This window comes from Schistocerca nitens, chromosome 6, assembly GCF_023898315.1.
Source record: "Schistocerca nitens isolate TAMUIC-IGC-003100 chromosome 6, iqSchNite1.1, whole genome shotgun sequence".
Taxonomy (NCBI): Eukaryota; Metazoa; Arthropoda; class Insecta; order Orthoptera; family Acrididae; genus Schistocerca; species Schistocerca nitens.
The window spans coordinates 105803648-105830031 of NC_064619.1; the positions used below are offsets into that span (position 1 = coordinate 105803648).

Genomic DNA, 26384 nt, shown 5'->3' on the forward strand with positions numbered 1-26384 from the left:
TGTGGCTGCGGCGGGGACGCTGCCTCTCCGTCGTTTCTAGGTCCCCAGTTAACATACAATACATGAAATACTATGATAGTTTCCAAAAATTTTCAGGATAGACTAATACACCGGTCTCCATATGACGCTTGGATAAGATACTACTGCGTGTTTCACCAAAAGGTACCATATATTTTGGAACGATGGATCAGCACCAAGTGAACAACGTTCCTAGAGGGCGGCAGTAGCTTGTTAGCGTTGTGATGGCCCCCAGAGAAGCCACCCAAATTATTGGGAAGTGCGACGTAGTTAGGGGAGTTTACTAATTAAGAGGTTTGCCCCCAGGGTTACACGACGAGGTCCGGGGTGTCTGCCGGAGGCCCCGGCGCAGCCACGAGGTGGGACGCGGCGGGACGCCTGCCACGCGACGCCGGATCGCGGCTTCTTTGTTCCGGGAGCTCCGGCGGCCCTCACAAAGGAACTGCCGGTCCGGGGTGGCCATTGTTCTCGCAGAAGTGAATTGAACCTCCGGCCACGGCCATAAGAAATGGCCGCAACAAAGGGCCCACCGTACTCCGAGACATTAGCGTACAAGCAGCAGACGCCGCGGGCTCGGCGCTGCTGTAATTACCGCAGTAACCAGCAGCGCAGAGCACGGATCTGCGTGATCCTGAGGGTGAATACTGGCGTTCGTAACTGTCTGCGTTTCCTAGGAAGCGGATGTCACAGCCTTAGCGTTGAAGCTTTTGGTTTGCTAGCCGGAATGTTACAGGTCGCTTTATAGTAGGTGTCATTCGTCAGGTATACTGTCACCTGTAACACGCGAATGGGAGCACAGGTTTGTTAAGTCTAACTGTGTTGCCACTTCCGTCTATTAGAATTGAGGACAGCAGATTTTTGAGCTGACAAAATAGAGATCCATACCACGAATGATTTTCCGAATCTTTGCTTTATATTTATAGAAGATACAAACTTTAAACATCATACATAATACTACTTACGTAATGACAAAGGTGAAAGGAAAGTTATCTGAAAAAAATTACAAATAGCGAACGCAGTGCAATACCAACTTTGGTAAGATGCGTTGTCGAGGGAAGTATTGTCGTAAACAAACAAAATAAGGGAATAAATATGTGATCTGACTAGTTCTGAAATATGTTTCTCGGACTGGAAACCTTCACCCGGTAGAAAAATAAATTGTCGTACCTGAAGCTATAACTAAAATTAAAAACATATTTTTGTTGTGTTTAGAGATACTAGAGAGGTCAATGTCACTCGCGGACTGCCTATTTTCTCGTGATATTTGTAGATAATTCAGACTTTAAAGTTCATGGATTTTGTAGCACCGAGACAACAATCAGGAGATACTACCTGCTGCGATAACGTCGCAGTTTCGAACGCCGAACGACAGAGGACGACTATTTTAAATTCCCTGTAACCTGCACCCCCTTCTCTCCCCATCTTCCGCTGCCCCAACCACATTTCCTTGAGGAACAGATATCCTACGCATAAAAGATGCAGTCGTCATATATCAGGAACTATGTGTCATGTAACAGTACAGTTTTGTAAGTAAATTCAGTTATATACGTAGGTAAGATCTGCAAGAAACATTGAGAACACAGTATTAGTAAAGCAGAAATCGCTGAAGATTTACTACGGTGAAAATGTAGTAAGTAATAAAACTTTTTATGTTTCACTCATTTTTGCGGAGTGTTAGCGAGAAAACATCTCAAAAAGATTTGAAATTTTGTGTAAAATCTGTTGAAGTTCATTAAATGTTCTTCTTCTCAAATACTGGGTAAATATAGTCTGGGTAATTAGTGCACTTTGAGTTTCCCCAGACTCAAGCTATACGGGGTGATTTCGTGATGATGTTAGAAACTTTTAAGGACGATGGATTAGACCAAATGTGTCAACTTGAGGTAAGGGACCCAGATCCAACAACCACTGATTAGAAAGGTAAGGCGAAAATCGTTCTGATACCGTTCACAGTGGATCACATGTGCCAATACCGGTGCTTCCGTTTCTAAAATTGGACGTTAGGCATTCCTGGAACATATCCCGCTTGTTATTCTTCAACAGATGCCGTTCCAACATAATAGTCCCACCTCACTTCGGACTGACGGTTCATGAACACCCACATGAAGGCTTTGCCTGCAAAATGTATAAGCATAGGAGATCCCGTTTCGTGTCCAACACGTTCATCTGATCTCTTTTCAGTTATTACCTTCTCATGGGATCTTTGAATCTTTCTGTGTGCCTCATTGACGCTGGGGGACGCCATTTTTAACAGCTATTGTAAATGTAGCAGCTTGTGCTGGTAGATGGAATTCATCATTACTGTACTGTATTCGTAGGATTTTCGGTAATAATTTTTCTGGGCCGTTTCTGCGCAGTGTATGCCATCAATGACGTCATTGATGACGTCATAGATGAGTAATAGGATTCCTCCCCCACCCATCTCACAAAGGCCAACTATCACATGTATAAAACGGCAGAAATTTCAAATTTTTAAAGATAACTCAAATTTTAGCAATATTTTTCCTGTGTAAGTCAGGCTGTTGTTCTAGGTATAAACCGACAGGAAATCTTAGATGGCAATCGAACACGGCGACCAGGGGATACTGGCTCTATGACGGCAGATTCCAAGACTTGGATTGTTGCGACAGCCTCTATGACGTCAGAATCAGAGACTTGGACTACTGAGACCTTATCTGTGATGTCAAATTTCCTGAGACAAAGAGAGGTCGAGATCTGCCTATTAGAGAAAGGTCAACTCGCTCATTTAATACACTCCTCCTCCCCGAGATACTGTTTACCCAGAGGTGTATGTCTCTGCATACTGCTCCTCCTAGCTCTAAGTGTCAGAATGGAAAGAAACGCTGGCAGGAGGAAATGCTTCCTCAGTCCCTGTGTGCTGCCACCCCCCCCCCCCTTTCCGCCCCCACCAGAGGCCACTGCGCATTCATTCCACACTGCTGCCGCCTCTGCTGCCCTGCAGTAACTAATGGCTTCACACCGTAGTGTATGCTGAAGGACACCATTCCACGTGTCTCCAGGACTGGTAGGTCTACAACCACAGCTGCCGTGGGTCAGGCAGCAGTCGTCAGTCATCAACGCTCCCGCCTGTCGCATTACCGTCACACACCTGATGCCACCATCTGCAGTCACAGCCGGCTTGCCGGTACACCTCAGAGTCCGCTACTGATGCGGTATGCGACATTACACTAATGGCCACTTCCCCCTACCACGCTGCCGGACATGTACGTTGGGCCCCAGCTGATAGTGCGCTGGCAGACGTCGACTGCCAGCTATAGGTATGAGTTTCAATTTCAGTCAAGTTACGAAGTCTGTTCGTTGCCCACTAAAGAACATGAGTAAGCAAATAAACAAATTGGGCAAATCACTCATCATTTTGTAAAAAATAAGAAAATGAATTATTAGTTGTTCTGCATAAAAAAACCACATGCAAATATTGACCTGCTTAAAAGCACTACCAGGAAATGTGTGCAAATCTGAAGAGTACAGAATTTAGAATGTAGACTTTAGAGGATGACCTAAAAGTATCACACTAGTGTTTATTACTTCGAATAATTTGGTGATTTGAAGCCTCTAGAATAATTATGCCGTTACTTTGGTTGTAAACCTGTATTTTACAACTCTCAACACTACCAAAAATGCAATACTTACCTCTGCAGCCGGATATGTCTCAACAGCATCCTGACAGCTACAAGGAAGATATGAAAGTGATAATCATGCATAGCTACTTGTCAGTTGAACTTGACAAGTGCCTTCGTACACATTAACATTGAATACTCAATCGTCAGTACCAACTGTGAATTACTTTCCACGAATCGAACAAGGCGAAGGTGTGCTAGAGCATTGTGCTGATATGGTTAGAAAAGCACAACTCTATCTCAGATATCACGACAATAAACTGCAATGTGCACATAAGAAGCGGTAAAGTTTGGGAACTGTATTATGGTGCATACAACATTGATGTTTTAAATAAATATTTAAAATAGGCAGTATCAGGTTTTGCCTTATGTGCGAATGTCAACAAACTTAAAACTGAAAGAACAGCAACTCAGGACACACCAGACTTAAAAAGGAAAACTCGGTACTGGATTTCTAAAGCGATCAGATTCTGCGAAACAATCCGAAATAAATGTACAATTCAGCTCATTCAATGGATAAACTATCACATAGCACAATATGAGTAGAGTGCATTATCGCAACGAATTCATTTCTCTAAGACAAACTAATTCATAGCATCTTTCCCTCAATAGGTCCAGGATATAAAGATGTGGGAACACCTCCCAATGACTGTTCAGACATTACACCACCTTTAGATGAGGTATGTAGACCAGGAATACAATCTCCTTGTTCTTAGGGGCAAAGATATAGTGACATACCTGTACTCGAGGCAGGACAGGCGTATAATGTAAAACCAGCACACGCAGCCAGCAGAAATTCACTTTACAACCGAAATGCAATGTGTTAACCAGAAAGACCGCCAATTCCTTAAGTCACTAGACCTGAAACTTTCAAGAACATTGCCATTACTCAACATTATCGCTCCAGTTGAGTATGATGAACGAATAATGCATAAAGAATACTTCTCAAAAATGGTTCAAATGGCTCTGAGCACTATGGGACTCAACATCTGTGGTCATCAGTCCCCTAGAACTTACAACTACTTAAACCTAACTAACCTAAGGACATCACACACATCCATGCCCGAGGCAGGATTCGAACCTGCGACCGTAGCGGTCACGCGGTTCCAGACTGACGCGCCTAGAACCGCACGGCCACACCGGCCGGCAATACTTCTCACACAAAAATTTTGCATCAGCAACATTCGATGCTTCTGGTGAGACCAATATAGTGATCCAACATCAGAATGCTTTGACCATTCTTAGTAGGAGTTTCCCATACTGTCACGAAAGAAGATGAGACTCCCAGAGCATCATTTCATCTTAAGTGTGTCACATTAGCATTCCTGTTCCAGGAAATAAGACGTGAATTGAATGCTGTATAAATTGACCACAGGAGGAATGTAGGCGTCACACCTATCTTAAAAAGATGCATTGCAACGTCAAAAATCACATTTGAACAGTTTAGAAAATGTAGGATGTTGTATAGAGTAGTAACCATCTGCAAACTAGTACAACCGATATAGTGCAAGCATACCTCCAAAATCATTAAGAGATACTTTGAGGGTATGAGGAGGTTTCTAGACAACGTGAAGCAGGAACATACTGTCAAGCATATATCCAAGGTGCCAGTAGAAAAGAATAAAGTGTTGCATTCGAGAAATTAATTTGGAAGGTGACGCACATCTCTGCAGCCGATGAAGGAAGCTTGAAACTTCTGAAAGTACTTGGATCTCGAACTCAAATACCCTTAAATTTCAAATCATGGGAGTTCCTTGAATATCTTTCCAGTTCATTTCGTCAATCATGGACCGTTAGAATCACCTCGATTTACCATCCGAATATTTCAGGCTGATAGGAAAGCAAATCTCAAATGTGAATCGAGTGAATTTGAGAATTGTAGTTTAAAAAATGCCCAAGTATATTTAAATGCCGAATTTGGTTCAAATGGTTCAAATGGCTCTGAGCACTGTGGGACTCAACAGCTAAGGTCATAAGTCCCCTAGAACTTAGAACTACTTAAACCTAAGGACATCACACACACCCATGCCCGAGGTAGGATTCGAACCTGTGACCGTACCAGTCCCGCGGTTCCGGACTGCAGCGCCAGAACCGCACGGCCACCGCGCAGGCTAAATGCCGAATTTGATCCATATGATAACTTAATAGGAAGTCCGTTTGTTGTGTCTAGACCATACAGCCTAGACACAATGCTGTAGCCGATAGGGCACGCAATGCTAACGCAGACGGGCGTGAAGTCTGGAACATGAGACTTATAAATGAATAAGAAGAAAAGTACGAAGATGCTTGTTACTTAACTTTTAATTAGTCCTTGGAATACATCTCTTGAATATTAGTAGCCGGCCGAAGTGGCCGTGCGGTTAAAGGCGCTGCAGTCTGGAACCGCAAGACCGCTACGGTCGCAGGTTCGAATCCTGCCTCGGGCATGGATGTTTGTGATGTCCTTAGGTTAGTTAGGTTTAACTAGTTCTAAGTTCTAGGGGACTAATGACCTCAGCAGTTGAGTCCCATAGTGCTCAGAGCCATTTTTTTGAATATTAGTAAGCTATAGGCACTGATACAAATGGCGCCTTGCTAGGTGGTCGCCATTTAACTTAGCAGAGGGCTATTCTACTGTCTATCTCTCGGCAAATGAGAGTAAGGCTTAGCACGTCCAATCGCTAGCTATGTTGTCCGTACAACTGGGGACGAGGTCTCCTCAGTCTCTCGAGACCTGCCTTGTGGTGGCGCTAGGTTTGCGATCCCACAGTGGCGACACGCGGGTCCGACATGTACTACAGGACCGCGGCCGATTTAAGTTACCACCTAGCAAGTGTGGTGTCTAGCGGTGACACCACATTCCTCCCCCGCAAATCGGCGAACGGTCGTGAGATAAGGCTTCCGCCCGCCGTGGGGAGGACCGCATGTTGACGTATGCGATGAGGTGGGGAGCCTAACAACAGGCGAGGCTGTGCCACCCGCACCCGGCCATTCGGTCCGAGGGGAGCTAGGAAACGCCTGAAAACCTAGTCCAGGGTGCACGTCAACATGCGGTGTATGCGCACATAATGAGACAGGAGGGGCCGAAGGGTCGACCTCCATTGCGTCGGGGAATCCGACGCGCGATGACGACATCTGGGCCGGAGCGGGCAAGAGGTCCATGGCGGAGGACGGCTGGTCACGGGAAGCGAGCGGCGGCGCGTGACCCTGGGAGGCGCCGGGCGGTTGCAGCGAAGCGTCCACTGCGTGCGGCGCCGGCGGCGGCTGCGGCGGCGGCGCGACGCCATGAGGCAAAAGGGAAGGCAGCGTCGGTAACACCTGGGGATGAGACGAGCCAGTAGATGGGTCCCCAAGGCGCTGACCGGACGGCTCCGTCGCTGAAAGCAGACGGGGAGCGGCAGAACCCAGGCGACGACAGAGGCGCAGCTGATTGAGATGCCGACGCACCTCACCAGAGGCCCCCAAAACCAAATACATCGCGCGGCCGAGGCAGCGAAGAATGCGCCCTGCGAGCCAACGCCGTGAACCGCGATAGGTGCGATAATAGACAACGTCGCCAGGAGCAAAAGCAGGAGTCTGCCGCTGCACAGGAACCTGATGTGGCGGATGCAGCAAAGACATCAAGGTGCGATGAGAACGACCATGGAGCAATTCAGCCGGCGAGCGACCATCGCGGGGCTGAGAGCGATACGAAGACAAAAAGAGCAACAAAGCGTCCTCCCGAGAATGCGACTCTTTCAATTTCAACATCTGTGCCTTGAAAGTCCGGACCAATCGTTCAGCGGCACCGTTTGACTGAGGCGAAAACGGCGCGGATGTCAGATGTTGAATACCATTGGCCTCGCAGAAGGACTGAAATTCTGCGGACATGAATTGTGGGCCATTGTCGGAAACAATAGTCTGCGGAAGACCTTCAATGCAAAAGATAGCAGACAAGGCTTGGATTGTGGCAGTAGACGTCGTGGAAGACATCCGGACAACAAAAGGAAAATTACTGAAAGCATCGACCACAACCAACCATCGAGCATTCCAGAATGGACCAGCAAAATCGATGTGCAAGCGTTGCCAAGGGGAAGTGGCTTTCGGCCATGCAAAGAATTGCCGCGGCGGTGCGGATTGCTGTTCGGCACACGCCACGCAAGAGGAGCACATATTCGTAATCGCAGCATCGATTCCGAACCAAGTACAGTGCTGACGAGCAAGTTGTTTCGTACGCACTATACCCCAATGTCCTTGGTGAAGAAGCTTTAAGACAGAGGACTGTAACGAACGTGGGACCACGACTCTGGACTGATCATTATCGGAACGCAACAACAAAACACCACGTCGTACAAAAAGTGTCTCCTTGTGAGCAAAAAAACGGCGAACCAAAGGATCCTCGATCCGTGACTTTGACAAGGGCCATTGCGTAGCAACAAAACGCAAAACAGTAGCAAGGACAGGGTCAGCAGCTGTGGCTGCAGCTACACGACGAAAATCAATCGGAAACGATTCGACCACGTCATCGGTTTTCGAATCAATGAACATGCAAGCAAGTTCGGAAGAATCGAATGCTTTATCCTCAGCAACAGGCAAACGGGACAACGCATCAGCGTTTCCGTGCTTAGCAGTGGACCGATACAAGAAATCGTAGCGGTACTGCGAGAGAAAAAGTGACCAGCGAATGAATTTCTGCGCTGTACGTGGAGGTACAGGCTTGGTCGGATGAAAAAGCGATGTCAAAGGTTTGTGGTCCGTGATGATGGTAAAGTGACGACCATACAAGAAATCGTGAAACTTTGTAACACCAAACACGAGAGCTAAAGCTTCTTTCTCTATCTGGGAATAATTTCTTTGCGCAGTTGAGAGCAATTTGGACGCAAAGGCAATAGGGCGATCATGCGAACCATCTTTGTGCGCAAGCACAGCACCGATCCCGAAATCCGAGGCATCTACCATCAACAAAAGAGGTTTTCGGGGATCGAATGGCGTAAGGCACGTATTTGAAAGTAACGCCGATTTCAACTGGCGAAAGGCGCGGTCGCATTCCGTCGTCCAGACGAACGGAACACCTTTACGGCGTAAGCGATGAAGCGGAGCTGAAATGGAAGAAGCGCGCGGCACAAACTTTGCATAATAATTAATTTTACCCAACACACTCTGTAGCTGTTTCAAGTTCCGCGGTGCAGGTAAATCCTGTATGGCACGGAGGTGCTCTGGACTCGGATGTATACCTTGGGCATTTATGACATGCCCCAGGTAGGGTAAGTCACGAGCAAAAAACACACATTTGTCCATCCTCAAGCGAAGACCATTCTGACGCAAGACCTGAAATAATGTTCAGAGATTTTGCAAATGTTCGGCTTCTGTCTGTCCTGAGATCACAATATCGTCCAGATAGTTCGCAGCAGTAGGGACCGACGCACAAACAGTTTGTAAAAATTGCTGAAACAAAGCAGGGGCGGATGCACACCCGAACGGTAGTCTTTTGAAGCGATACAAGCCAAGATGCGTGTTAACCACTAAGACGCGCTGGGATTCGTCGTCCACAGGTATTTGCAAGTACGCATCTGCTAGGTCCAATTTTGAAAAATATTTTCCCGGGCACAGTTTGTCAAAAAGATCTTCCGGGCGGGGCAAAGGAAAAGTGGCAGTCACAAGTTGTGGATTCACTGTTGCCTTGAAGTCCACACAAAGTTTCAGTTTACCGGAAGGTTTTGGCAAAATTACTAAGGGTGAGGCCCAGAGAGAAACCTGCACACGTTCAATTACACCTTGAGATTCTAAATCGTGTAATGTTCTTGCGAACTCATCACGCAATGCGTGGGGAACATTGCGCGCTCGGAAAAATTTCGGTTGCGCGTTTTCTTGCAGTTCCAAATGCGCTTCATAGTTCTTAGCGCAACCAAGGCCCGGTGCAAAAATGTCTGCAAATTCTTCACAAAGACTAGAAACACTGACGGAAGGCACAGTCTGATTCACTGATAGGACCTGATTTACTATAGACATATTAAACAATTGAAATAAATCTAACCCAAACAAGTTCACTGCAGTAGAAGAACGAAGAACGTAAAATGAAACAAGTTTTGTCTGTCCCATGTATGTGGCAAGAAGGCTGCACTGTCCTAACACAGGTATATGCTGTCCAGAGTAACTATGTAACTTAACATTTGCGGCACGCAATGGCGGTTTGCCCAGTTGTTTGTACGTGTCGTGATTGAGCAATGAAACTGCAGCTCCGGTATCGAGCTGGAATGGTATCACTGTGCCGTCAAAGTCTAAGTCCACAAAAAGTTTGTTGTCCTGCTGACGACAAGAGCGACTGTCACGTGCAATTTGAACTGATACAGGTACAGAAGCACTTGCGACTTTACGGGATTTTCGGCGATGTCGACGCACTCTGTTTTTTGGGACTAACACAGTCACTGTTAGCTAAAGTGTCACTGGACAGGTGGGAATGAACTACATGAATGTCCATGGGCGAAGGTCCACGAGCCTGATTGTCCTGGGTTCGATTCCGGCGCGAAGCAAAAGGCCTGGAATTATTGTTAATGTGTGATCTAAGCTTTTTCTGGCAAACACTTTGAACATGTCCTTTCTTTTGACAGTAAAAGCAAATAGCTTGGCGTGACGGGCAATTTTCACGCGAATGTCTAGTGGCACACTGCGGGCATGATTTCACTACAGTTGCTTGCTTACGCGGCGCACGTGTTTGCAAGGTAGGCTGCCGCTGCTGGGACGGGCGCGAGGGCCGCTTAGCGTCCCGTGCAGCGGGCCCGGCGGGCCGGTTAATGTGACACACTGCTGGCGAAGTTTCAAATGATTCCTGAGCAAAGTCAAGTGTGTCTTGCCTATCCAATATGTCTATCACTTGTTGAAGGGAGGGATTTACGAGTTTCAAAATCTGTTCCCTTATGCGAACATCAGAAACGTTCTGTGCTATTGCATCACGCACCATAGTGTCTGAATAAGGAAGGCCACAGTCACATTCAAAGGCACACTCCCTAGTAAGTCCTTGCAATGTCGCAACCCACTCCCTATTAGTCTGACCGGCCGTACGTTTTGTACGAAAGAACGTATACCGTTTTGCAACAACATTTACTGTTTCCTTGAAATAGGCATCTAACGCCGACAAAATTTCTTCGTAGGACAGAGTTGCTACGTCGCGCCGGGGAAACAACTTCACTATCACACGGTAGGTGCACACACCGACACAAGAAAGCAAAAACGGCTGCCGCTCATTACCTTGAATTATGTAGGCTGCTAGATGGAAGGCAAATTGTCGGGACCACTCCGTCCACGACTCTTGAGCTGCGTCAAAGCTACGAAACGGAGGTGCAACAGCGTTGTGTGGCAGCGGTAGCGAAGAAGCGGCGGCTGCCGCATCGGTTTGCAGCGCACGTTGACCCTGGACGAGCTGTCCAAGGGCTTCCAATAACGCCTGCGTCTGCTGATTCTGCAAGCGAAAAAATTCGGACAGTACATCCGGAGATTGTGGCGAAGCCATGACACAAACGAATTAATACAAACTCTTTTTCTCGTCGCCAATAATGTTGTGTCTAGACCATACAGCCTAGACACAATGCTGTAGCCGATAGGGCACGCAATGCTAACGCAGACGGGCGTGAAGTCTGGAACATGAGACTTATAAATGAATAAGAAGAAAAGTACGAAGATGCTTGTTACTTAACTTTTAATTAGTCCTTGGAATACATCTCTTGAATATTAGTAAGCTATAGGCACTGATACAAATGGCGCCTTGCTAGGTGGTCGCCATTTAACTTAGCAGAGGGCTATTCTACTGTCTATCTCTCGGCAAATGAGAGTAAGGCTTAGCACGTCCAATCGCTAGCTATGTTGTCCGTACAACTGGGGACGAGGTCTCCTCAGTCTCTCGAGACCTGCCTTGTGGTGGCGCTAGGTTTGCGATCCCACAGTGGCGACACGCGGGTCCGACATGTACTACAGGACCGCGGCCGATTTAAGTTACCACCTAGCAAGTGTGGTGTCTAGCGGTGACACCACACCGTTCGAATATCCTACTTTTTTTTATGTACACTGGATTTCGTCCTGCATACTATGAAAGCGAACAGAATTAGCGATGCATGTTCAGTCCAAAGGAATTTAAGGAGTAACTCCATTTGTCGTTGTAGACTGCTCCAAACTGAATGAATCAGTGAAGAATGGTCCTATTGTGGTTGGGATTGAACGTGAAGCTTCTAAAGACCTCCCAGAAAACACTGCAGCATTCACATTAATACAATATGATCATATCATCAGTTATAGCCTTGTTACCAGAATTACACTGAGACTTGTATAAATTAATCGTTGTGGCCTACCAATTAAACCATTTGATCATGAGACCTCAAAAAGCTAATAGTGTAATCGATGTGCAATGTTTTATTGAATAATATGAGCACTTCGTATTCAAAGGCGTCGCATTTTCGCCTTTACGAATGAGGGGTGCGTTATCACAACATTTTCAGTAATTGTGGCTAAGAGTAAACCTTCCAAAGACATCAACCGCCTAAACACACTTAAAGTGTATCATGGTTCGAATGATATTATCATGACATCACCTGGAGAAAAGACGGGCTGATTTGTAAAGATGTAGTCACATTATTTCAAACATACACCCGGCCCCCTTCCCAGTCGATTGTTTATGTGCAAGATAAGGGAAATCTCTATGATTACAAGATACATACAAGAAAGCCTGATCTGGCTGTAGAGAAGCACTATCACACGCGCTTGTTCAGAGCAGTTGTAGAAATACAAAAACACGCCAATAGTTTCAACAAGAAAGAGAAGAGCCTTAAGATAAACGGATCCTGGCTTCCCGTACTGCAGCGAACGCCGGTCGCAGGTAGCAATAGGAGAACTGCACCGGAAATGACCGCGGAGAAGCCCTAGGGCGTTGGCGTGCCAGGTACATATAGTCTGCGGCCGCGAGCTCGGCTCCACTTCACCACCGGCAATGGAGGATGAAACTTTGACATTGCCAGCTATTCGTGCTGGCGAAACGTCAGTAAAATCATTAGATGAACGTCGGCCGAAACACCCGAGACGGAAGCCATCAGGCAGTTTGTCAAGAAAGCCTGTGTTAGAAATCTACAAAGATATTGATGTCTCCCGCTGCATCAACTTAGGTTGAAAAAAGAGAAATTGTGTATACGTGAAATGGATAATGCAATAATTTATATTAGAATTGTTACTTGTGTCTTCTTATTCCACAAACACCTTCCACTATTGAGTAGTGGTGGCTTGCATCGACTCCTAATGAAAGCTACAGTCATACTGGTGTGATTTTACCTCCACCACTTCAACACTCCCAACACATACCCAAAGATCTAGAGTGTATAAGACAGCTCAATAGGTGTACTTTATTATGCTGATTCTAGCGTCTGTGAATGGCATGTGTGCGCCTCTCTCTTAGAACTCGCCATCATGAAACGGTCAAGTGACAGCAGCACCGGGCATCCTTTTTTATGGAGTCTGTTGATGAGAGCAGTGACCACCGAACGTCTTCGATGATGAGATGTTTGCAGCTTTAATGCGCTGTGTTGGGGAGCACGAACTCGTGAGCGTAAGTACCATTTACGTATAGCTGAGAGTGCGTGTGTCCACATTTTCGATGCTTACAACTTATCTTGTTGTTTTAGTGCTGCTGCTGCTGCTGCTGCTGCTGTGTGTGTGTGTGTGTGTGTGTGTGAATGTTTTCGAGCATTTTACTTAACCAGTAACGTTCTTGCTGTTTCAGATCGGCTTACTGTGCCGGCTGTCACCCCTTTTTGGCATTATATGCTTATGAAGGATGACAGGTAAAATCTCCTCCATGCACTCGGATGCTGGCTGCCCCATTACGGGGGATTGATAATAGTGATAATGATTTAGAACGTTTACATATCTCTTTCATTTGATGTTTGTTAGTATCTACATTATTTTACCCAGTCAGTGCCTTCCTTGCTGTATCATGAGCGATTAACATTCCTACCCTGATTTTCGCATTGTCAGCTTCTGGCAGGTGAACATCAGCCTATGTTATTAGATCTTAGCCATGCCATCCCAGGCCTCTATTGAGTTCCTCCAAGACTACCTAAAGCTAGTGCGATACAGCGACTCCAGTTAAATATGATAGTAACAGTCCTCCACGTAAGTATCTCTTACTCTTGGTTTTACATAACCAGTGTATCATTGTTGCCGCTTTCTCCACATATGTGTGGTCGCACACACATGTTGAGTGCCATTTCTTTTATTTATACTTAAAATAAAATCATTGTTCTATGAGCCAGATTCAGCGAGGGATAGGTTTTGTCACAGAGCAGTGTCTCTCTTTAAGCCAAGTATCCATGATCTGAAGAAAATGGTCATGAAGCCAAGATTTTACATAAGTATCTCTTTTATTGGTGTGTGTGTGTGTGTTACAGACCCACTGACTTCGCCCCAATGATGAGGCAACCTCCACGTTTTGTCACAGAGCACTGTCTCCATTGAAGCCAAGTATCCATGATCTGAAGAAAATGGTGATGAAGCCAAGGTTTTACATAAGTATCTCTTTTATTGATGCGGTGTGTGTGTGTGTCTGTGTATGTGTGTGTGCGTGCGTGTGTGTTACAGACCCACTGACTTCGCCCCAATGAGGCAACCTCCACTGCAGCATAATAATGTGCTCTTAAGGGAATTGTAGCAAAAGCGTGATGCACAACATGCAGCCATCAGCCAGTCGATATGGGTAGAATTCCTAAGCAATTACCTCCGTGTGTGCATAAATTTTTGTCTATTTATAGACTTCAGAGTTGCCTCACTACGTATACGCGGAATTTCTTTTTTTCTGGTACTCTTATAATATTGTGGGGTGAGTGTTTGAAATTGCTAAATGAATTAAAACTTCCGTCCCTGTCACCACATCTGCAGAACCAGTACCAGAAGTAGCAGCCTCGGCAGCCAGACCCTTAGTGCTCACACGTGCGCCGGCGGCCAAACCCGACCAGAAGCCTCCGCACCTGCGGCGACAGCAGGAAGGTCACGAGTGACGTGACTGTCACTGGCCGCTGCGTCTTTGAGATGGGGCGGGCCTCCATCGTAATATTAGCAATCAGCTATTGGCTAGAAGCAACCCCTCTGTCTGTGGATGAATTTGTTCACATTTGTCATGAGCCTCCTATGCACTACGTAGGAAGTCAATGCAGTTGTGGGACGAGGAATGGCTGGCGGTAATGGAAGATAAGCTGTGGCTGGTGAATTCAACTATCTGGCCGCGGCGTTCCTCATGCCGGTTGCTCACACGGAATGAAATGACCCTCAGACGTCTTCAGATTCGGCACAGCCGTCTTACACGTGGCTCTTTACTACTGCGAGAGGATCCCCCGATTTGTGATGCTTTTGACGTGGTAATCTCTGTAAGTCATATTTCAACGGAGTGCATTTTATACCGAGATGCAAGGGCAGAAGCAAATATCGGCTGGGATCTGCCGGCCATTTTAGCTGATTATGAGATGTGTGTGATTAAAGTTTTAAAGTTTTGTGATGTGTGTGGACTTTGGCTAAGCTGTTATGCTGTAGGTCTATGTGTGTTGCAGAGTGGTGCCTCATCCTATTTTACTCTTCCAGTCACCCAGCCACGTGCATCTGCTTTATTTCTTAAATACTTACACCATTTTCTTCCTGTTTAGTTAATGTTTTAACACTGGTGCGATATTTCGTTCCGTGCTTCTGTGTGGGTAGAAAAAGTTTTCCAGCTTTGGTTAGCTTTATTTTCCGTGCTGTTTTCTATTACTGTGTAGTATATTTTACCGACGCTCGTCTCAAGCTGTTTTCGATTGGGCGCTGAAGATCTTGGCGTCGTGAGCCCATACCAACATATCCATCCATCCATCCACATATCCACACAGAATTATCATTTTCAGTGATTCGGGGTGCACTTGGAAACAGGATCTTCGTTACCACATCAGTAACACTGTTGTATAACAAGACCCAATTTTTTTCAGGAACAGGTGTCTACCTATTTTTTAAAGATAGCTTTCCGGTATCCTAAAGGATCTGTGGCAACATGCCATTGAGTGGAGTGAGTTCACTCTACTACCTAAGGAAGGTGTCTCAATGAATGGCGTCATACGTAAGTGAGGTAATAATGGCGAGATAGCATAGAGTACCTCATTTACTATTTTTCAGAATTTTGCTCTGAAACCGATACACGTGCAGTTCTCTGATTTCCAACAAAGAGATTTGGATAATTATCTCCATAGACTTATGTATTTTGATGTTCACATACGTTTGTATGATCCGATATGTGGGAGCCTTCACATATTCACCAACTCAAGGATATAGCTGATAAAAATGCTGTATTAATGTCGGATATAAAGACCGGTACTTTTTTCTGTGCTCACTTTTGGCAAGTAAAAGAAAGTAAACAGAATCCAGAGCATCCAGAAAATTACCATTTAGGGATGTTACAAACACCATCGTATTAAGTTCCCCATGACTCGTTAGGACACTGCAAGATTTGAGAGGCAGAACCCACATATACCTACTCACGTATATAACCTGAGGGAATGCAAATCACAGGACAGTCTTGTCACACATGTTCTTTGGACCCATTTACTATTCTAAAGCTGCTCAATGGTGTATGACACATGCAGATATGTTGGTAATCTCTGTGGGTGGCAGACCACATTAGTGGTGGATCAAAAGCATGTCCGGATTTCTCTCCTTCCAAATGTATAAAAACAGTCGTAAATGGCATTTTTGCTCACCGTGCCTCAACTCATGTCATTGTGCTGAACTTCAACAAAACATCTGGTGGATTTCCCTACCGAAGACGCGCTACGTGATGTGATGCCTACTGAAGACAATAAAAAGTTAGGGTTTGAGAACTTTATGCACAACAAGCGAGTACCCTTTTATGTATACGCAGACTTCGAACATCTTGCTCCGGTGGCAGGCTGCAAAGATGGCATTACTGCCTCACATACCACTCTCATAGAATGATATGTAATTTTGCAGCTGCCTATCTGGTCGTACAAATAGTGGGCAAAATCGTGGGATATCCCCTGGTATTATTTTGGACAACCTGTTGTCAGTTGCAGTGTAGCAACTCGATGTGGCTTGGACTCAACAAGTCGTGGTAAGTTGTCTACAGAAATAGGCCTTCCATAATTACGGAAATGTGGCCAGAGCGCGATTTTGTTCACGAACACACGAACGGTCCTCTAGATCTTGTCCCACAAATGTTCGATGGGATTCTTTTCGGGCAATCTGTATGGCCAAATAATTCACTCAATTTGTCCAGAATGTTCTTCAAATCAGTCGCGAACACCTGTGGCGCGGTGACATGGCGCATTGTCATCCATAAAAATGAAGTGCATGGACGGCTGCAAATGATCTCCAGTCAATGATCCGTTCAGGTGAACAGGGGGACCTATTCAGTTCCGTTTCAACATATTCCATGCCATTATGGAGCAACCACCAGCCTGCAGTCTGCCTTGCGAACACCTTGTATCCACGGCTTAGTGGAGTCTGTGCCACACTAGAGTCATACTATCATATCCAATCAACTGAAGCTGAGAGTCATCTGACCAGGCCGCTGTTTTCCAGTCGTCTAGGGTCCAGTCGATAGGGTCACGAGCCCAGGAGAGGCACTGCAGCTAATATCGTGCTGTTAGCGAAGGCACTCGTGTTGGTCATCTGCTGCCATAGCCCACTAAAGCCAAGTACCACCACGCTGTCCCAACGGACAAGTTGTCATATATGCCACATTGATTTCTGCAGTTATATTCTGCAGTGCTGCTTGTCTGTTAGCACTGACAACTCTACGCAAACGCCGCTGCTCTCAGTCGTTAAGTGAAGGCCATCGGCCACTACATTGTCCGGGGTGAGAGGTTGTGTCAGAAATCTGGTCTCCTTGGCACGCTCTTAATGCCCTGGCTCCCGGATTAATGAATTCCCTACTGTTTTCCGAAATTCAATGTCCCATGCGTCTACCTCCAAGCCCCATTCCACATTCAAAGTCTGTTAATTCCCCATGCAGCCACGATAGCGTCGGAAACGTTTTCACGTAATTCACCAGAATATAATGAAAGCTCCGATAGTATCGCCATTTCTACATGTGCATATCGATGTTCCATGACATTTGGAACATCAATAAACCTGTAAATTATTCAAGTGTAGATCATTTTGATTATTACACTGGTGATTCACCGGCGGATTCCCTGCTGGGAAAGTTGAGGGTACTTATGACAACATTGGTCCTATGAAATCAGTGCAATACGATACATTAATTCACGAGAATGAATTTTACCGTTATGTTTCTGAGCAGCTCTCACACAAAGAAAAGTAATCACCATGTAGTAATCCTTGCTATCTAACCGACAATTTCCATGGTGCTGCACATAACGCATTCAAATTGAATTACATACTCCCACGACACATATCCGTTTTTATGCTCAGTTTAAACGGGATTGATGCTCACTTCTTAGTTGAGTCCTTGGCTGAAAACAGAATGAGCAGAGACTAGGTTAGTGCCGCAGTTAACATAACATAATTGATAGATACATTTCCTTCTGAAAGGGATCACCAAGGTATTAATATTGAGGTTCCTTGACTCAATGAGATTCACGCAGTGACCGCTACAGAAACTTCCTGAAAATATATGTCAAGAGAACTTACATCTCACTCGAACTGCATTCCCCACTGATTCTGAGTTCCAGTTCTTAACGAAGTAGGAAGTTATCCCAAACAAATATCTGTATTGGTGGGAGAAACTCGACGAAACCACACTGATCGATGTAACCACATTTTCAAGCAAACTTCCAGCCACTGCCATATTGGTCGCGGTGTACGGGCATACAGTGAGTGTATGGCAGGAGTTTCCTAATATAAAGAAATACGAGTAACTTTAGATTGGAACTGATGTGCACTTGCTTGAAAATATTTTCTACTGACTCTGGAATGTATGCTCGACATGTACATATTGGATCCTGCTGACCAGTACACCGCACAAACTAAAACGAATATCCATCAACACTGAACTCTTCAATGATGTTTACGCGTTGTTGTTATTCAAATGAAGGATTGGCAATACACTTGGTTAGTCTTTCCATGGGCATGCTAAGACAAACAACACACAAATGATTGAAGATTTCAGTATTTCAGTGCACTGATGATTTAAGTTACGTCCTGTATTCGAATATAAACGACTTCTAAGGGGCAAGCCATCCAACAACCTCACCTGTTGAATTTCGGTGGCTGTCCGACAGGGAAATCACTGTACTGTGTAAAAACATCAAAAATTTGCCCGCAGATTTTGAAATGGGGTACGTTTTAGAGGTATATTCAACATACCCTCTCAGTGTGCATGATGAACACAGCGATTTGCCACTGGATCCAGTGCACTGAGTTCCAGAAATATTCCCACCCTAATCTAATGACAATGCTTTAGGAAAAATCAAAGTACATACTACACTGTTGTAACCACCAAAAATGTCTGAAGCCTGGGTTACAACCGCATAGAGCGATCCGCACTCTTTCTTCAAGCTACGGCCCTATTGGAAGGAATAAATACATCTGAACACCGAAATGTAAGCTCTCACGACGTGTATAGGTGAGAAAGATTTTAGAAACTTAAGAATAATGTATTTTTACTCAGAATGATGCAAAATGTCAGAGAACATCGCAAATTTCATTTAGTTACCTATTGGAAGAGGTGTTATGGCGCAGCAGATTCTAGCAGCAGGCCAAATTTTAAACGGACCACTGTCTTCAACAGAGATTTCGTTGCTCTAGAGACGACTATGTTTTTGGTAGAGTTCACGAAACCTCTTTACGTGGGTGTGTGTATATTCGATCTATCATAGCTCCACGTGTACTGACTCCAGTATAAGTTTGCGAAAGCTCGTGTCATAAATGCAGAGTTACTTTATACAGATGCCGACACGTTAGTCTATTGTGGGATGCATACGAAGTAATGAGATGCCACCAGGACACGTTCTACACAACATAATATGCGGTCGATAATTACTGTGGCATTGTACCTGATAACAATAGTGTTATCGATGTAACGAAAGACGAGGCGAATGGGTTGTCCATTTTGAAGTTTGTAGGTCTCCACTCAGTAATGTGTGAATACGATAAAAACACAAGTGCCACCCTTCGATTGGATAATGATGTGCAGCGAGAGCAATCAGTGCTCTCATAGTTGAAGACTACATGAAGTAATTGCTTGGCAGTTTTGGTGATGCTCTGTCACCTGCTCTGAACATGGTTCAGCAGTTCAGCATTCAGTTACAAACACAAGAGGTTCACACTGTAGCACAGCTGAGAATGAGTATCTCTCGGCATAGAATCAAGTGAATCATTCATGCTGATGGAATGGGAACCCTCCCCTATGCACAATATTCACTTAGGCGACAGTGTGTATGTATTTATGTGTGACGTATATATGATGTGGAATAGTGTGGCTTGTTTGTCATTGTGTATACAGGTGAATATAAATCTGTGGGTGCATGCATGCATGATGTTATAAAACCAGCAATTCAAGTCAGTCATCTTGGATTCTGACATCGAGCCTTTTCCCAGTATTCCAAATCTTGGTTTTTGATGCCGTGGTGCTAATATGCGCTTTTCCCTTTTTCAGCCCCATCTCGGATTTCGCGTCGTTTTACACTTAGGGTAATAGGCCTGCTTACACAGAAGTGCGGAAAACTCTACCGAAGGTTGAATTACCTACTATTCTATATACACGGCATTTGATCTTTGTCATACAGGTGGAGGAGGGGAGGAAGGGTAAATCCCGTGACTCATCAGTGACGTCATCGCTGACACATCCTGCAGCAGGAACGGTCTTGATTACCTACTTTCGGTCTCTCTGACATCATGGTACATGTGCCGTTGGTAGTCCGTCGACAGGGGAAATTATCTTAGGGTACAGAGGAGTGTTTAGCGGCAGTTCTGTATGTGACGATCAAGTTCCGGAAGTTGAGGCCCTCAGTGCGAGTTCTCTGAGTGACTAAGGAGGAATTTAGCATGTTTTCGCTTTTAACTCTCCAATGCGTCACTTCAGACTATTATCCATCCCCACAAACTGACAAATTTCCGTTTTTCATCATCCTTGGTAGTTTGCAACGTCATCACCGAATCACCCTTTAAACAGTTCCTAACGTTAATACCTGACTTACTGCATAAAACTTTTGATGTTAGATTATACCTACGAGTGAGCACATTAAGTAAAGTTTTAAATTTTTTTTTAAATTTTGTCAGTAATGGCATGTAAAAATGAAATGAAGATTATTTGGTCCCGAAGGACGTTAGGTAGGCAATCTGCAATTCCGTCCTATTCTTTTAGATGTGTAGTAATAGATGTTTGTATTTTAACTACTACCCACTTTTTTCGACGTAGCTCCGATAATTCTCGTATGGCAAAGAACTTGCAATCAGCATAAAAACTAATTTCGTTATCTTCGCTTGATACGTTTACTTGGTAGACCACTCAGCTATCGGGGCAGACAGTAGTAGAACGTTGACTACGTGTTACACTCAAAGGCAATGCTGTAGTTAGTCTACAACAAAGATTTGGAATGGATTAATAAGAGTATCAAGCGTCAGCATGGATGGCAAGAAGGAGACTGTCACCCGCAAGGTACTATCATTAGCAACGACGAAAACTCTTAAAGGCAGACGCTTGATGAGCTACATCTTGCAAAAACTTAGACATTTCGAAGGACGGCTTCCACTTTCAGTGTGGAATCCTGAAACATCCTGCAGCCTCTTAAATATTGTTACCAGAGACGTGGTGTCCAAACGAGATACACAACAGGTCAGACAATGGTGTTTTAAGTTCTTATCTTCCTCACTCCATCACTGACTACTACTTTGTTCTTCATACATGATTAAACTGGCAACCAATTTTTCTACGAACAACATAGTTACCCGTTCTGTGCAGAAGTACAATACTTTACAACAGTGGCATTGTATTATACTGATTATACTGTCTCTGAAGCATGGCAGATGCAGATATAAGGAAGGCATATTGAGGAAGAGGTTCCTAAAAGTGGTGCAACCGAGTAGACGCTAGGCCGTGTCGTAACGACCTGTATTTGTGACGCAAATAGACTGTAGTAAGTAAAGTAGTAGTAGTTAAGTAGTAGTACTAGTTTATATGCCAACTAGCTCTGCAAATGACGAAGAAATTGATGAAATGTATGATGAGATAAAAGAAATTATCCAGGTAGTGAAGGGAGTCGAAAATTTAATAGTCATTGGTGACTGGAATTCGATAGTAGGAAAAGGGAGAGAAGGAAACATAGTAGGTGAATATGGATTGGGGGTAAGGAATGAAAGAGGAAGCGGCCTGGTAGAATTTTGCACAGAGCGTAACTTAATCACAGCTAACACATAGTTCAAGAATCATAGAAGAAGGTTGTACACATGGAAGCAGTCTGGAGATACTAGAAGGTGTCAGATGGATTATATAATCGTAAGACAGAGGTTTAGGAACCAGGTTTTTAATTGTAAGACATTTCCAGGGGCAGATATGGACTCTGACAACAATCTATTCGTTATGAACTGTAGATTAAAACTGAAGAAACTGCAAAAAGGTGGGAATTTAAGAAGATGGGACCTGGATAAACGGACTAAACCAGAGGTTGTAGAGAGTTTTAGGGAGAGAATAAGGAAACGACTGACAGGAATGGGGGGAAAATACAGTAGGAGAAGAATGGGTAGCTTTGAGGGATGAAGTAATGAAGGCAGCAGAGGATCAAGTAGGTAAAAAGAAGAGGACTAGTAGAAATCCTTGGGTGACACAAGAAATATTGAATTTAATTGATGAAAGGAGAAAATATAAAAATTCAGTAAATAAAACAGGCAAAGAGGAATACAAACGTCTCAAAAATGAGATTGACAGGAAGTACAAAACGGCTAAGAAGGGATGGCTAGAGGACAAATGTAAGGATGTAGAGGCCTATCTGACTAGGGGTAAGATAGATACTGCCTACAGGAAAGTTAAAGAGACCTTTGGAGAAAAGAGAACCACTTGTATGAATATCATGAGCTCAGATGGAAACCCATTGCAGGGAAGAAGCGAAAGCAGAAAGTTTGAAGGAGTGTATATAGTGTATATAGATGGTCTATACAAGGGCGATGTACTTGAGGACAATATTAAGGAAATGGAAAAGGATGTAGATGAAGATGAAATAGGAGATACGATACTGCGTGAAGAGTTTGACAGAGCACTGAAAGACATGAGTCGAAACAAGGCCCCAGGAGTAGACACCATTCCATTAGAACTACTGACAGCCTTGGGAGAGACAGTTCTGACAAAAACTCTACCATCTGGTGAGCAAGATGTATGAAACAGGCGAAATTCCATCAGACTTTAAGAAGAATATAATAATTCCAATCGCAATGAAAACAGGTGTTGACAGATGTGAAAATTACCGAACTATCAGTTTAATAAGTCACAGTTGCAAAATACTAACGCGAATGCTTTACAGACGAATGGAAAACTGGTAGAAGCCGACCTCCGGGAAGATCAGTTTGGATTCCGTAGAAATATGGGAACACGTGAGGCAATACTGCCGTTAAGACTTAGCTTAGAAGAAAGAATAAGGAAAGGCAAACCTATGTTCCTAGCATATGCAGACCTAGGGAAAGCTTTTGACAATGTTGGCTGGAACACTCTCTGTCAAACTGTGAAGCTGGCAGGGGTAAAACACAGGGAGCGAAAGGCTATTTACAATTTGTACAGAAACCAGATGGCAGTTATAAATGTTGTGGGGAATGAGATGGAAGCAGTGGTTGGGAAGGGAGTGAGACAGGGTTGTAGCCTATCTCCTATATTATTCAATCTGTATATTGAGCAAGCAGTAAAGGAAAAAAAAAGAAAAATTCGGAGTAGGTATTAAAATACATTGAGTAGAGATAAAATCTTTGTGGTTCACCGATGACATTGTTATTCTGTCTTGGAAGAGCAGTTGAACGGAATGGACAGTGTCTTGAAAGGAGGACATAAGATGAACATCAACCAAAGCAAAACGAGGGTTATGGAATGTAGTCGAATTAAGTCGGGAGATGCTGAGGGATTTAGATTAGGAAATTAGACACTTAAAGTAATAAAGGAGTTTTGCTATTTGAGGAGGATAATAACTGATGATGGTGAAAGTAGAGAGGATTAAAAATGTAGACTGACAATGTTAAGGAAAGAGTTTTTGAAGAAGAGAAATTTGTTAACATCGAGTATAGATTTAAGTGTCGGGAAGTCGTTTGTGAAAGTATTTGTATGGAGTGTAGCCATGTATGGAAGTGAAACGTGGACGATAAATTGTTTGGACAAGAAGAGAATAGAAGCTTTAGAAATGTGGTGCTACAGAAGAATGCTGAAGATTAGATTGGTAGATCACATAACTAATGAGGAGGTATTGAATAGAATTGGGGAGAAGAGGAGTTTGTGGCACAACTTGACAAGAAGAAGGGATCGGTAGGTAGGACATGATCTGAGGCAGCAAGGGATCACCAATTTAGTATTGGAGGGCAGCGTGGAGGGTAAAAATCGTTGAATGAGACCAAGAGATGAATACACTAAGAAGGATATAGGTTGAAGTAAGTACTGGGAGATGAAGAAGCTTGCACAGGATAGAGTAGCATGGAGAGATGCATCAAAACAGTCTCAGGACTGAAGACCAGAACAACAGCAACAAGTTAAGTTTGGTAGTATATGGTTCGATTCGCTGCTATGGAAGATATTTTGTCAGTAGAATTTTACTGTGAAGAGAAGTATCACCAATCTGCGATCTTTGGTTAGCAACATAAGCACTATACATCGCTCCTTATGTTGACTGATGCGATATTAGTGAAGGTATACATATAATAATGCCTCTGTAAATCTTATTCTACACGAAAAGTATATCACACAGACTCTACAAAGAGATAAAAACAGAGATGACATCCGATCCAGAGGTGGAGTAGTGGATCATACCTGCGTCCGGCCACCTGGTTGCTGTACACGTGCCCAGTTGTGTCGACGCTTGTGTACAGTGCGTGGCAGGAGACCTCATTGCGTAGATAGCACCGCAGCTACCTTGTACCGGCATTGCACGAAGACAGTCAGGAATCTTACTATGGCAACCAGCTCCGCGATGAATGGCTGCATCCCATCGGCCGTTGGCTTGTATTACAGCGGCGCGCAAAACGCGGTGGGGAAAGGGAGCTGACACACACGCGGTACGACCAATTGCCCTCTGCGTGAGTGAGCCTGGGATGGCCCGCTGCGTTGTGGCTCCATGCCTGCAATGTGAGTGCGGAAAGCTGGTACCACATCAGAGACCCTAACACGAGACTGCTGCTGGCGTCTCCGTGTGGTCTCCTTTCTGGCGTAGCCCTGCTTCCCGACTCAACTGCTGGGCTGTAAATGAAACTGTTACCAAAATGACACTCACATTCTCGGCAAGATCACTGAAACTGATGAGGAAATTCCATCACCTCTGCTGTGCATTATCGCTGTGCTGGCAGGTCCCACCAAGGGAACCAGGCCCGTCACACAATAATTCAACATCTCTGTTCCTACAGTCCAATTGACAACACGCTGCGATTCGTCAGCTGCTGCAGTACTTCATCACATACTCCCACAAATTTCCCGTAAAATGGTTCAGCGCTAAAACATCGTGGAGGAAGTTATAGTTTTTCGGAACTAACTTGTGGAGATTATAGTGTACTTGGCAGAAAGAATTCGCTTAAAAACTGATCTTAAGTTGTCTTCAGTCAACCTATGATAAGGACCTTCGTGGCAACAGATTAAATGGTTTGAAAAAGTACTGCAGCCACCCAAATTTTATGCAGCTTCGATAATACCAAGGTATGATTCGGGTTTTTACATATTTTCAACGTGTGTAACACACTTGTATCTTCATCTATACGTTTATATCTTCATCTTGAACGCTGAGTTTATCTTTTATGCCGTAACTTCTAACTCCTTTCTACACATTTACATGCATATTATACACACTTCCTGTTTCACTATGCAGTGATGCATGTGACTGACTTACGTATTACGACAACTGAAGATGTGATAAACAGAAACGCATTTTAACGTACATAAAGCAATACAAAAAGTGGTCGGTTGGCTCTATTTGTAGAAGGAACCAAATTATACCATATCTTGTCTGCATTTGCAGAAAGTATGGGAAAATCAGTCTCGTCTCGTTTCCTTCGAAACAGCAACCATTGAACGAAATTATCTAAATGTTTGAAGCAATGAATCCAGTCACGAAATTTCTGACATAACCCTATCTGTGTATTAATGAGTGTTGTGAAAAAATTCGTCAGAGACGTGAAATATGTGAAATACATATATCTGAAATGTAAACGCAAAATGCAAAAAATCTTTTTTTCAGAAGCCATTTTCTATTTTATTTGTAATACTAAATATAAACATATTTTGTATTCGTAAATTGCAAAATATTTCTCTTGAAATTTTTTATTTTATACTTCCTAATTTTCCTTCACTTAATGAACTATTTGTTTAAACAGAAGTCCCACGACGGATACATATCACACAATATACTTGGCTGATGTACCGGCCAAGACAATATGACCACGCCCCTAATTATCAGAAAAGACAGTAAGATTTGAGTAAACGTTCAAAGGGTACCGAAATCAACCGATAACGTCGAAGGAATTGAATGAAGTAGGGAGCACATATTTTACTTAACAGCGACAAAAGATATTTATGCACATCTCTCAGATCTCAAAGTAATTCATACAAAGTAGTTTATGGTGTAGCCA

General features: G+C 44.2%; 1 protein-coding gene across 1 annotated transcript in view; it reads right to left on the bottom strand.

Moving 5' to 3' along the window:
* LOC126263245 (skin secretory protein xP2-like) overlaps nt 1-14692 on the bottom strand; it is an 88831-nt gene extending 74139 nt beyond the window's left edge. Inside the window, exon 1 of the mRNA XM_049960330.1 lies at nt 14595-14692. Coding sequence (XP_049816287.1) covers nt 14595-14692 — 98 coding nt within the window. The remainder of the gene's footprint in view (nt 1-14594) is intronic.
* Nucleotides 14693-26384: the final 11692 nt, after the last annotated feature.